This window comes from Pteropus vampyrus, unplaced genomic scaffold (assembly GCF_000151845.1).
Source record: "Pteropus vampyrus isolate Shadow unplaced genomic scaffold, Pvam_2.0 Scaffold25, whole genome shotgun sequence".
NCBI classification, from domain to species: Eukaryota; Metazoa; Chordata; class Mammalia; order Chiroptera; family Pteropodidae; genus Pteropus; species Pteropus vampyrus.
Genome location: NW_011888806.1, coordinates 11,685,666 through 11,698,126, shown reverse-complemented (window position 1 = coordinate 11,698,126; position 12,461 = coordinate 11,685,666). Strand labels below are relative to the sequence as shown.

The following is a 12,461-nucleotide window of genomic DNA, read 5'->3' as shown; positions in this document are numbered from 1 at the left end:
TCCGAGGTCCCGCGCGCAGTGGGTGCTGATTCTGGAGAACCCGTGCCTGCGCCCCCACCCCGCCGTGCGCGGGGGTCAGGACCCGTCGGGATCCGTCAGGGAAGGGGCGCGTGGGCTGGCGGACGCTGAGGCCGCTCCCTCCTGGGGGGGCGTGCGGGACTAGAAGACCCAACCCGGCTGGGAGGGGGACCCAGCTGCGAGTTTCGGTTGCGTTGTTCTCACAGTGCATTTCATGGTGTTTTCAGCCTCATCAACCCCCGAGTCTCTCTCCTCCACCCCCCTCAACTTCTAGGTTAAAAAAATAGATATGTACATCTCAGAAAATAGCAAAGGGCCCCTCGGGGAGAGGGGCGGCAAGGCCGGGCGGCAGGCGCTCAGGACGAGCCCTCAGTCTCGGACGCGTGCAGCAGGAGGCCGCCGCCGCCGCCGGACTTGTGCTTCTTCAGCAGCTGTGTGATTTTCTCGTCGTCCGAGTTGGGGTCCAGCGGCTTGTTGTAGTCGTCGTCCTCCTCCTCGTTCTCCGAGGCCCCCTTGAGCCGCTCGGTCTCCGAGTCCTGCTTCTTCTTGGCCGTGGCCATCTCTGCCGCGTGCTTCTTCCTCCACTTGGTCCGGCGGTTCTGGAACCAGACCTGTGGCCCGAACCAGGGAAGGAGAGGGGAGACAATGGCGGCAGGAATTTAACGCGAGCAGATCCCAGTAGTGCTACTTCCCCCGCATCCCGATGTCGCTCCTGCGGGCCCCTGACAGCTTGCCACCCTCCCTCAGAGACCTCCCTTGTCTGGGCCGTCAAATTCAGTCTCCATTGCCCCAGGTTCCTCTGAGTAACAGACAGCAACAAACTGACTGCCGTTGCCATAGCGATGGTAACACAAGAGTATTGAGGTTGTCAGTGAGCCATTTCTCAGAAGAGAAAAAACTTGGACACTTAAAATGAATTTCCCAAAAAATGAGTGCGCTTCCTACTTTCTAGTTTAAAGTAGAAAACTTTTCCCCTTTGAAAAGCTGCCCCATAATAACGGTGATTTTTTCGTTATATTATTTACTTAGATTAACGTATTCCAAATAATCTAAGTGTACTTGATTTTTCGTGTGATTTGTGGGAGAGAGAATAGCATTTATCCCAATTATCTTCATTCTCCTTTTCACTTTTGGATATGTCTGTTTCACTTAATCTCAGGTCTGAATACACACAAACATGGTAAGTAAACACCCCTCCCAATTTACCCTTGCAGCACATGATGTAAAGTTTTTTTTTTTAATCTGCCAAAATAGAAACCTCACATCACCAACAATAACCAATATAAATGCATGAAAATATTTAATAGCCTAGTCAAAATCATCGCAATGGTGGTGGTGGTAGTGGTGGTGGTGGTGGTGATGTGTGTGTGTGTCTGGTTTAATGTTTTTTATAAAACCAAAGTCAAGACTAGAGTTTCATCAGTTACTTTTTTAAAAATGAAATGTTGACAATTACATTATTTCCTTCTATTAGCATGTGTAGTCTTTCAAATATTACTTTAATATTGTTCCTCTCCACCATTCATTTTACATAAAAATATTTAAGCATATTCACGATATTTTGACAACATGTTTGACACACATTAACCTAAAGCATCAGCAATAAGCAACCAATTTCCCAAAGATATTGAATTATCCTCTCTTTATGCTTCTCATCCATTTTCCCATCTGTTACGTATTTTATCTAAAGAATCAGAATTGTTAAGAAAGTGATTTTGATTTTCTTTATACTGCTATAATAATTCACTTTGAGCCAGCAGACATATTTACGGTGACAAATGGAGACCTCCAGATTACTGTGGCAGGCTATGTACCAACCACTGCAAAAATAATTTTAACTGTGATAGTATTCTAATGGTCACATACGAAATCACTTCTGAAATGCATTTTATGATGCTTGTCCAGGGGGACATACACTCTAACCAGAAGACATTGTTAACAGTTATTCTTACTTAAACAGCAATGATTAGACTAATGAAAATGGACTTAAAACACACAAACACAGCCCCCTAAAAAAAACCCAACTCTAACAAATGAAGAAAAGGAACAAAAGAGAGTACTGGAAATATAGGAAACCACTAGATTTAATTTATCTAGCTGGCTCAATTCCTTTGTTTTTAAGGAAACATTTCTAAAATTTTATTCTCTGGAAATATATTACAAGCAAAGTAAAATTTTAATTATAAATGTTGTCATAAATGATAAAATACCACATATGTTGATAAACTTATTTTAAACAGGATTCAGTTTCATAATAAATTAATAACCTTGTCAATTCATTTAGAAAATTACTGTTCCAAAGTGACTGCCTTCAGTAAACTAAAAGCAGAGTCATTCATGCTAACTGGTTAGATCCTGTGGATTTATTTTTTTAAACCTGCAAGTTAATATAGTAGCACTATAACGCTGATCTATATTAAGAAATTATATAACTCGTGGAGCCTGAATTGACCAACAAAAGATTGAATATCTTTACAAACAGAATTAATAGAAGCTATCTAACTGGCCTGATCTATTCTCAGGGCTGATATTTATGTAATGCTTTTATTCTCTAATAATGGCGAGTTCCCCAGCACATGCTGCTATCTAGATTAACCTAATTTCAAAGGCGGGGGGGCTTGATTCCTTTTGTTCATCAACAGTTTGACCTCCTGGGAGTTCCTAGAGCCTTTGTAACCCCACCCCGACCCCCTTTGCTGATCCCATCTTCTCCCCAGACTCCTCAGACCCGCACCCCAGGCGGCTGGTTGTTAAATTGGTGTATACGTGTGCGTGCGCGCGCGAGCTACGGTAAACGGCGGGTGGCTATCCTTGGAGGTTTGCAAGGTCCACTCACCTTGACCTGACTCTCCGTCATCCCCAAAGAATACGCCAAGCGGGCCCTCTCAGGCCCTGCCAAGTATTTCGTTTGTTCAAAAGTCTTCTCCAGGGCAAAGATCTGCTGGCCGGAGAACGTAGGTCTCGTGTGTTTTCTCTTCCCGTCTTTGTCCAACAAAATGGATCCTTGATCTGAGAGAATGGATAAACAAGAACAGAGTGAAAATAATCGGTTACAGGAGGCTCCAGTGAAATGAAACAAACTCCCAAAACAATGTTTTGGTGGGAAAGTAAAGCTTATTCCGCGGCAGGTACCAGAAGCGTCGTGGTGCTTCCAGTCCCACCTCGCCTCCCCTTTGCCTTTTCATCCCACCTGTTTTTTAAAAGCTGGGTATGTCTGGAGCAGCAGTAAATAACCTTCTGCCCAACACCGACGTCAAAGATCCGGGGAACACATTGGTAAAGTTTGCCGGAGCTGAACAGCTAGGCCTTAGTGAATTGAGAAGTGCGGGGAAAAGGCCGCTCTAGCCTTCCCGTCCAGTGGGTGCTCGCTTGGCCCCGAAGCCTTTGCATGAGGATGACTAGTTTTTTTTTTCCCTGAAAGCTTTCCTAACCTGTGCCAACGCAACAAAAGGTTCCTTGTACTTTGCACACAAGAGAGCGAAATCGGCCCTAAGTCTAACGCTGCTGCGCCCGAGGGGGAGGGGGCGCCGCCTTTGTTGGCGGTCCCTACTTGGCCATCGAAACGAATACAATAGCTTCTCCTCAACACCCTCATCCGCCTGGACCGCCCTCTGTCCCGAAGCTTCCCAAGGGAGCCTCCACTAGGCTCTCGCAACTTCTCTTAGTTACTACTGCTCAACAACACTAAAGAGATCCGGAGACCTAGAAAAAACTTCAGGCACTCGGTCAAAAGCAAAGAACAGAGCGAGAAAAGGACCTGGGGCTGGCTCCCGAACGCCACCTGGGAGTCTGGGAGGTTCCAGGGTGCGGTGGCCAACTACCCATATTAGAGTGATTCCGGGGCAACTCGGCTGGTTTCAAGCAAGGTCCCTGAGAGATGCTGCATTTTTCCAGGTCCTTGTCCCATCACCTTGTTCTTCCACTGGTTCTTTCTCGTGTTAGGATGCTGAGGGCCACTATGCCTTTCATTATGCCCGGGCCGAACGCGCCCCTGCCCCCCAGGGCCAACGCAGGTGGAAAAGCGAGGGCCCAGCGGTGGGGAGCCGCGAGCCTGTCTTCAATGGGTTCACTCGCGCTTACTGTACTCGGGGGGGCGAGAGCGAAGTGAGTTGGGGCCACCCAGGGATGAGACGTACGTGCAAACACACGCGCTCCGCTCAGGGCTGTGGAAGGCTCGCTGCTGTGGGTTCCCATCGGCTCGCAGAGTGAAGGCCAGTTAGGCCGGCAAGGGTGGAGCCCTGGTCCGCAGGCCGGAGCCGGGAAAGCAGGGGTGCGGGTAGGGTGCAATGGCCTCTCCTGCCCTTCCCAGTTCTTTAACCCAGCCGGGCCCGCGGTTCAACCTGGACTGAACCAGGAGCGGCGGAGGCCTCGGATGAGACAAACGCCCTGCACCGCGTTGTGTTCCACGAGGACGCGTGCACACCCGGTCCGCGAAGCATGCCCAAGACCAGGAGAGAGGAAAGAGCTTGAACGCAACCACGCGAGCTCAGGAAAACGAGAATCCCTCACTGAACGGCCTGGCACAGCCTAAATCATGCGATTCTGGCGTTGCCAAACTACTAGGGAGGCAAGAGGGTGGACCCAGTGCATGCACACCAAGGGCCCTGACCCGAGAGCGGGCACAACGCGCACAAACTGCGCACGGGCGATCGTACTCACGAGGGGTGCAGGCCAGGCGCGCGTCCCTCCAGGGCGGGCTCTGCATCACTCCTGGCCAGAAGATAGGCGTCCGGCCGGGCAGCTCCGCTAGCGGCTTGGGGTACCGACCCACAGCGGCCACAGCTGCGGCACTGGGGCTAAAATAAAGCCCCGGCGGTGGCGGCGGCGGGCTCAGGCTGCTGAAGCGGGGCAGGCCGGCCAACAGCCCCGCTGGAGAGGAGGCAGCGGCTGCGGCGGCAGCAGCCGCGGCGGCAGCGGCCGAAGCCGAGGAAGCGGAGGTGGACGAGGAAGAGGAGGAGGAGGAACCGGAGGGAGAGGCGGAGGGCAGGGCGGCCCCTGAAGCCACGGGCATTGAGGGCCGGCTCAGGATGTCGTTGATACCGTGTGGAGTGGCGGCCGAGAGTTGCTGCGGGGGGCTGCCCAGGGACGAGAGCCCCCCCGCGGCCGGGGGCTTAAGGCTGCCTGGGTTGTGGGCGCCCAAAGGCGGAGAGGGCGACGATGAGGAAGACGAGGAGGACGAGGAGGAGGCGGGGCCGGCGGGTAGCGGGGGGTACGCGGCGGGGTACAACGGGGTCTTCATTTCGGCCATGCTGTGCAGGGCGGCCAGGGGCGGGCTACTGAGCAAGAAAGCGCTCTGCCGGGTGCCCTCCATCGCCCCCACCGCTAACATCCCACGGCCAGGCCGGAGCCTGCAGCCACGCAGCGAGGGCGCCGGCTGGTGCCCCCGGCGGTGCTTAGGGGAGCTAGAAGCGTGGAGGGCGCGAACGAGGAGTTGCTCCGCGCACCCGGAGGCGACCTGCCAACTGGGCCGAGAACGCAGCTGCCGAGAATTGCTCTCCGAGCTGCGCAGCAGAAATGTCCAAGGCGGTGGCTCGCCGAGACCAGCGGGCGCCCGGGTGGATTTGGCTGTCCTTTCGCTCTTAGTCCTGGATTCAATCTTGATCTCTTCTCTCTTCCTCACTTTTCCTCGCCGCTCGAAGTGCGCTACTCCTCTTTTCCCCACAAGAAGCAAAACAAACCCCAGGCCGGCCCCAGAGAGTTTGTAACAAAGTTAAGAGTCACTTTGATGTTGGAGGATGGGGGCTGGCTCGCTTTCTTTAGCGGGGTTCAAAGGACGCCAGGTTCTGCCCGATACGCTCCTCTAATCTTACTCGGCAGCCCTGCTCTTTCCTTAACCAGGCGGATTCGCACTTGGGGCTCGCTGCGCTCAGGGACAGAGCGCATCCAGACCGCGGGAGTATCTCGCCTCTGGGCGGGTTTCCTCCGCCAGCGTTGCCCCGGGCAGCTGCGCCAGAAAAGGCAGTGCCACCAATCCCCGAGCTCCCAGATTCCGCGCGCTGACCCGCCTTCGCCTCTGGGCTACCGAGCACTAGAGTTGAAATATTGAAAAGAAAAAGGGGAGAAAGAATACACACACACACACAAACACACACACACACACACAAACAAAGACTACGTGTGAAAAGTCTGATGGCTGCGATTACGGCTCTGCTTGTCTGTCCACTTCTGCAAACAGGCCTGGCGACCCCTGCCCCACCCCCCCAGCGCCCTCTCCTCCTCTCACTCGCCGCCTTTGCCTCTCCTCTCTCGCATTTTCTTCGCAGCTTTACAGGCTTCGCTCTTCTAAGTCCTGTCCTCTGGCCAAGCTGACCCTCTCCGCGGCTCTCCACTCTCCTCTCCTCTCTCCCTCCGGGCCTGACAGTTCAGATGAAGCTCTCAAAGGTAATAAAACATTTGCATCACTCCCTACCCCTCTTTAGAGGAGGAACGAAAGGGCGGGGGAAGAGGGGGGTCCAAAATAAGAACTTTGGGGGACGTCACACGGAGTCGGCCAGGAGGGGCGGGGCCGAGGAGCTGGGTGCAGGCCGGGGGCGTAACCACCGTCTCCAATAGGGTACAGCCTTGGGCCTCGCGTCGCCCCTGGGGCGCGCCTACTAAGGAGCGCCGCACCTTCTGATTGGCTGAAGAGGGCGCGCCGTAATGCCGCGCCCGCCTTGTCCCCGCCCCTCCCACATCCTTCTCTCCTGTGGGTGGAGCCAGGGGGCGGGGCCTGGCGAGTGGTGCGGTTCGGCCGCAGGGCAGAAGACGCCTCAATTAATTGTGTTAAATAAAATGAGCAAAGGGAGGGGGGAGTAGAGACGAAGAGGGTATTACTTTTTAAAGAGAAGAATAATGAAAACCCAACCCTTTTATGGAAAAGCAGTTCATTTTCTTCCCTACTGCCCCCTCTCCTGCTCGCGTCACCCTACCCCCTTCCCCCAAGAGCTCGCGGCGCCTCACCTCGAACCGAGTCTGGTCTCTCATAAAATGGAGCTAATGGAGCAGGCAGCCGGCGCAGCCCTGGCCTAGCTCCTTCTTTTGAAGGGATTAATTAAAGGCCATCTGGGCTCTCCCAGAATTGTGCAAATTAATTTGTTGCTCCTTAAGCCTATAGATGTCCTTAATCCCCTTGTAGGCCGAAGTAAGCGTCCTCTTCCATCTTTGCCACCTCCCGCTTTCCTTCTCTGTTCTCTTACTTTTCTTTTCATCCCTGGGTCTTCGCGCGATCGTTATCATTTATAGTTTTACTCAATTCACTGGTAACGGGATCAGCTTAATGGGAATGTTTATCTCTCGTGTGATGTTTAGCCATGACAGCAGTGGGCTTTTTTCTTTCTTTTTTACTTTTCTCCCTTTTAATTATTATTTGTTTTGAATTTGCACGAGAGCAGAATCACCAAGAATGAGGTGGAGCCTTTGGATACAAAAGTATCTGTTTACCCCCGGGGATTGTAAAATCTTAAAACTGTCTCCGAAACTCTAGCCCATGCCCTCAATTGTACGGTTGTTTTGAGAGATGGAAATGGCCCGACTTCTGACCTGTGGTGATCGGATGGATGCCTAGGGTTTAGGAGCTGGCGGGTGGTTTCCTTATTCCCTCTCAATCTCTTCCATCTCTGGTGGTTCTTTAAATTCCCGGCAGGATTGAGCTGTATACATAAGGAGGAAGAACCTTGCACGATTTTGAAATGGTAACACACCATTGGGGGTGGTCACTACAGCAGTTTGGGTGAGATCATTAAGCCCAAACTTAATTCGCAAGAAATAGAAACAAATGGCTCAAGAATAAAACTTGAGCGGCACGACCCATGGATGGAGTTTGACTCTGAGTGCCAAAGCGCTCATGTAGGTCTAAGTCGGAAAAGCTGAGAGGTCTTAAGCACTTTGATAACCTTCGTTTCCAAAGCACTGACCTTTTAAGGGTGGCTGCTTGAGCTTGAGTTTGAGGAGATTTTTGAAATTTTTGTTTATCTTTTGCCACTTTTATTATTCACTTCTGAGATTTAAAAAACTGTTATTCTTATTTGGTCCCCTTCTTCCCTCTCTCCCTCTCTTCATTAACTTCCAGACTGGGCTAAATCCATCACTTCAATAGACCTCAGAATCTGACCTGGGAGAAGGTGAAGTTCTCTGTCTGCGGGAATTATGCTGAATCGAGTAAGACGAGAGCTGATGTAGGGCCGTCTGCATTCCCCTGCGAGAATGCTCTGCTGGGATGTAGATCTAAACCCAGCGCCCTGCCTTTTCTGCTGGGAGGCTGAGGCAAGAAGGTGGTGCGCAGCAGCCTGGCGCTGGACCGGGTGCAGCTTCCCTCTGCCTCTCACTTCGTTACAAACGAAACTTTTTCTTTCCTCAGGGGACTCCAACACGGCGGTGGCACACAATCTCCCGCCTGGACCTTTCGCCTGAGCTACCAGTGACCTGCTGACACACCCCCAGGCGCCGCATTTTCAAGGTCTAGGTAGAAATGGAAAGTGGAGGAGGCTAGTGATCCCCAAAGATTCCAATTTCAAAAAGCAACCCCCCTTTATTCCATGTAAATATTGTAACCTGGGAAAGAATTGAACTATTTGTATTGTAAATTTAGTGTCTGATATACGGTGGGATGGGGTCAAGAGAAAGAGAAAAATCGGAGTGAGAGGAAGATTGATTCAACTCAACCCAACTCCAGGTTAATTGCCATTGGTAAATAGTTGTAAAACTAGGTGCAAGTAAGAAGTCTCCATCGTTAGCTGCTATTCACAGTGCCAAATTAAAATAACAATTGTCTCAGTTGTGACCATAAAAAAGATGCTGGGATCTCTGTACCTCGACCCCCGAGAGTGAACTGAATCCCGCGCGGGGCAGCGTGTATTCCCGTGCGGCGCTGAAGGAAAGCGAGTGCCTCCTGCCTGGTGCTGCTAGTCATCGATCTGCTCCGTCTGTCTCCAGCTTGGAGCAAGGAGAGCAAGGGGTGTATTCGGAGAGAGTGGGCTGCCCCTGTCACTTGCCCAGAGAGAAGGCCCTGCCCCTAGGGAGCTAAAATCACCCTGAGGCCGCGAGTCCTAGAGAAGCAAATCCCAACGCTGATGCGGGAAAGCTGGTTTCTGGTCTGGGCCATCTTACACGCGGCTTACAAACGCCCTAGAGAATCAGAACTTACTCTCCCTCCAAGAAACCCCAGCCCACACGTTTTTCTGCCCACGACCTAAGAAAGTCTTAATTTCTAACCCACCTCCAAGGAGTGGAAAGTGTAACACATGGTCGCCACGCCCCTGTCGCATCTCTGCACGGTATGTATATTTGGAGGGGGCTGTGTTTGAAAGCGATTGATTCGCTTTTTAATTGAAAAATAGAAGCGATTTGGCAAATTTTGAGGTTGCAAAAAAGGCTAAAACTGTAGGGGTGAGGAAGGCGAGGGTGCCCCTCAACTGTCTTTGAGCCTGCAAACAACCACACCCGTTTGCAAGTTTCTGTTTTAGCCTGCGCCACCCATTTGACCATCCCGCGCTCGGTCTCATCCTTGACTAAGAAACGCCTAGTGCATTTTGATACTTGTTTTAACTTGAGGGAAGAGCTACTAAATTCAAGGTAACTTACAAAAGAAATGCAAATTAAATCTCAGCTAAATGTACTTAAATCCAGTGGTCAGGATGAATGATAACTATTCTTCCCCCAATATATTAATGTCGAATGTCGGGATACTCAAGTGTAGCCACAGGAAGTCAATTTCATACCCAAAAAAGTGTGTGTGTGTGTGTGTGTGTGTGTGTGTGTGTGTGTTTGAGGCCAAAAACCTCTCTAAAATGTGTTTGCTTGAATTGTCTAGATGACTTTCATAATTCCAGTTCTGCCAACGACTAGAGCCTGTTTGGGCGGAACCGGAGGCCTGCTGGGTTTATGTTAATGTTGTAAGAGGGGTCGATTGTGGGGCTAAGTAGAAACTCAAAGAAGAAAAAAGAATGTCCAGAAGCTTGGAATAGCCCAGTCCCAGAGAAGGGGAGCATAGGAATAGGGAAGGCGTGTCTGTTTGCCTCCTGTAAACTAGGCTCTTGACTGCTGCTTCTGTGGATCAGGAATTAATAAAACGATTTGGGAAGAGTTGGAGTAGAGAGGGGCCAACAAATGCCTGCTGGCAAAAAGTGTTGTGCGGTCCTGTGTTCACTGCTCTCCCAGCGGAGGCTAACACAAAGCATGTGAGGGAAGTGATAGCCTCATAGGTCCTACTACGGAGAAGATCTCCAACCTCAAGCCTGGACATCACTTGGGGATCCTCAGAGTGGCAGCTTGGCACCCCTGCCACAGAATCCATAGTGAGCTTCTCTTGGGGAATAAGTGCCCTCGGAAGAGAGGAATCTGAAAGGTCCAAGAAGATGGAAAATATTAAAGTCCGGAAATGTCTGCAGTGTCAAACCCAAATTCAGGAATGAGAGTAAATACAAAAAAGCACCAATGACTGGTCTTGAGTTTCAGCAAAGCACTCGTAACTTCAGCAAAGCACATATATGTATTATCACCCCTACCCTGCCCCCCAAGCATTTTCTGCACAGACCCATTTGCTTCCAGGGAACCCGCTTACTTTGAAGTATATTCTGGAAAATGGGATCTAGTGTGCTGAAGGAATGTCTGTGGGTTGCTAAAATTTTCTTACAGAATAAAATGCAAGCCCAGATTGATCCACCAGATCAAACAATTTCTTATACCTGGACGTATGAAAACAGCCATGAAAAACTTATACCTGGACGTATAAATAAGGTCCATAGAACATAATTTAGATAGTTTTTAATGTTTAAGTAGTCTGTAAAGTAGTTCTTCTTTATGTCCTGGTAAAAACTGTCACTTCTCACTTGGGTGTGCGTGAGTGTGTCAGTATGGGTCCTTTTGGCCACCACACGTGTGTGGCTCCCTATTCTTCGGCGAGAAAAGTTGTTTTATTTGTGTCTCTGCTCTGCTTACAGTGTCTGGTTCCTTCACACACCATACATTTAAAGAAAGCCTGAGCAGTTACCGCCCTCTTGTGGAAAAAGCTTCTAAGCATTTGGTCTAGAGAAGACAAACCGGTCCTGTTGTATTAAAGGTACATGTTGTATTTATTTTATTAATGGTCTGGTCTGCCTTTGTGTAACTGCTGTGCTCTTTGATTAACATTTGCTTAATTATTATCTGAAATACCAAATTCATAAAGTGACTGTGGGTCTAGTAGTTCTTGGTTTCATTCCATAGCAAAAACCCTCTACAATGAACATTTAGATTTTAAATATTTCTTCTTCACCCACCCCTCTTTACACTCTATTATTTGATTCAGTTGTGATAAAACAAATTTTAATTTTTATTAGAATAATTTTGTTTTTCTACTTTTTCCTGATTATCAAAACAGTACTATGCTCAATACAGAACATTTGGAACGTACAGAGAATTATAAAAACACTGTCACCCATAATCCTACCTTAAGTTGCAAACGCTTCTGATATTTTGAAATAATTACTTGCTCTCTTTTCTCCAATCTTTAGTGTATACTTTAATGGTTGATATCATATTGACTATATTATAATATATCCTTAAACACATTTTTTTCAGCCCACTTTTATAACCTGCTTTATCACGTCTTGAAGCAGATACAGATCTGGCATTAAAGTCTCCCAGGCTTAGCCTCCCGTGAAGTGAAAAGGGCCTTGCACATGTGTCAGAAGACCTGGGTTCAGCTTACTCCAACAAATGGCAATTTTACAGGGAGGTACTATGCTCCAGTGCCAAGGTTCTGGCCCTGATTCTTCCACTTACCACGATCCCCTTCAGGTCCTCAGATACTTTGCCTCTAGTTCTCAGAATATTATGACATAATAATAATAATAGCTAACACTCAGTGTTTACTGTTTTGAGTACTTTACAGTATTAATCCAACAACAACTCTAAATTAGGTAGCATAATTGTCCCCATTCTAAAGAGGACGAAATTAAAGTACAGAGAAGTCAAGTAACTTGCTCAAGATCATACAACTATTAAATTGGCAAGCTGGGACTTAAACCCAGGGTAATCTGGCTCCAGAAGCCTTTCTTTTAACCACTATATTAAACTCCTGATAACAGGAAAAAAAATTTACTGTTTATGAGAGCAGTCTCAAATTGTAAATTAATAAGTAAATATAAATTGAAACTTTGCATATTCCATTACCAAAAAAATGCAATTGCTCTTTTTAGAAAAGAAAAACGTTGAAAAGACTTTGGGGGCTGATCGAATTCTCTTAAAAATTATTCAAATAAAAATTTGATTTCTGAAAATAATATTAAACCTCTCTTGGTTAGGATTAGCCTGGATTAGGATTTAGGGGGTCCTAGAATAGTTTGGATTTGGTCAGCAGGTAATTTAACCTGGTGGACCTAATTTCTCTCATTTTCAAAATATTGATGAGTAAAGGAGAAAGTTGAGTGAGGTCATTTCTATGGTGCTTTTCAGTGCTCATATTCTATGGGTCTAATCATTGATCA

At 48.7% G+C, this 12,461-nt stretch overlaps 1 protein-coding gene across 1 annotated transcript; it reads right to left on the bottom strand.

Annotated features, from left to right (window-relative positions):
• Window positions 1-369: 369 nt before the first annotated feature.
• Window positions 370-5,347, bottom strand: NKX6-1 (NK6 homeobox 1). Its single transcript, XM_011356332.1, has 3 exons — window positions 4,678-5,347; window positions 2,855-3,027; window positions 370-629 (listed from the first exon to the last, which is right to left on the bottom strand). The coding sequence occupies exons 1-3, from the start codon at window positions 5,345-5,347 to the stop codon at window positions 375-377; spliced, it is 1,098 nt and encodes a 365-aa protein (XP_011354634.1). The 3' UTR covers window positions 370-374.
• Window positions 5,348-12,461: the final 7,114 nt, after the last annotated feature.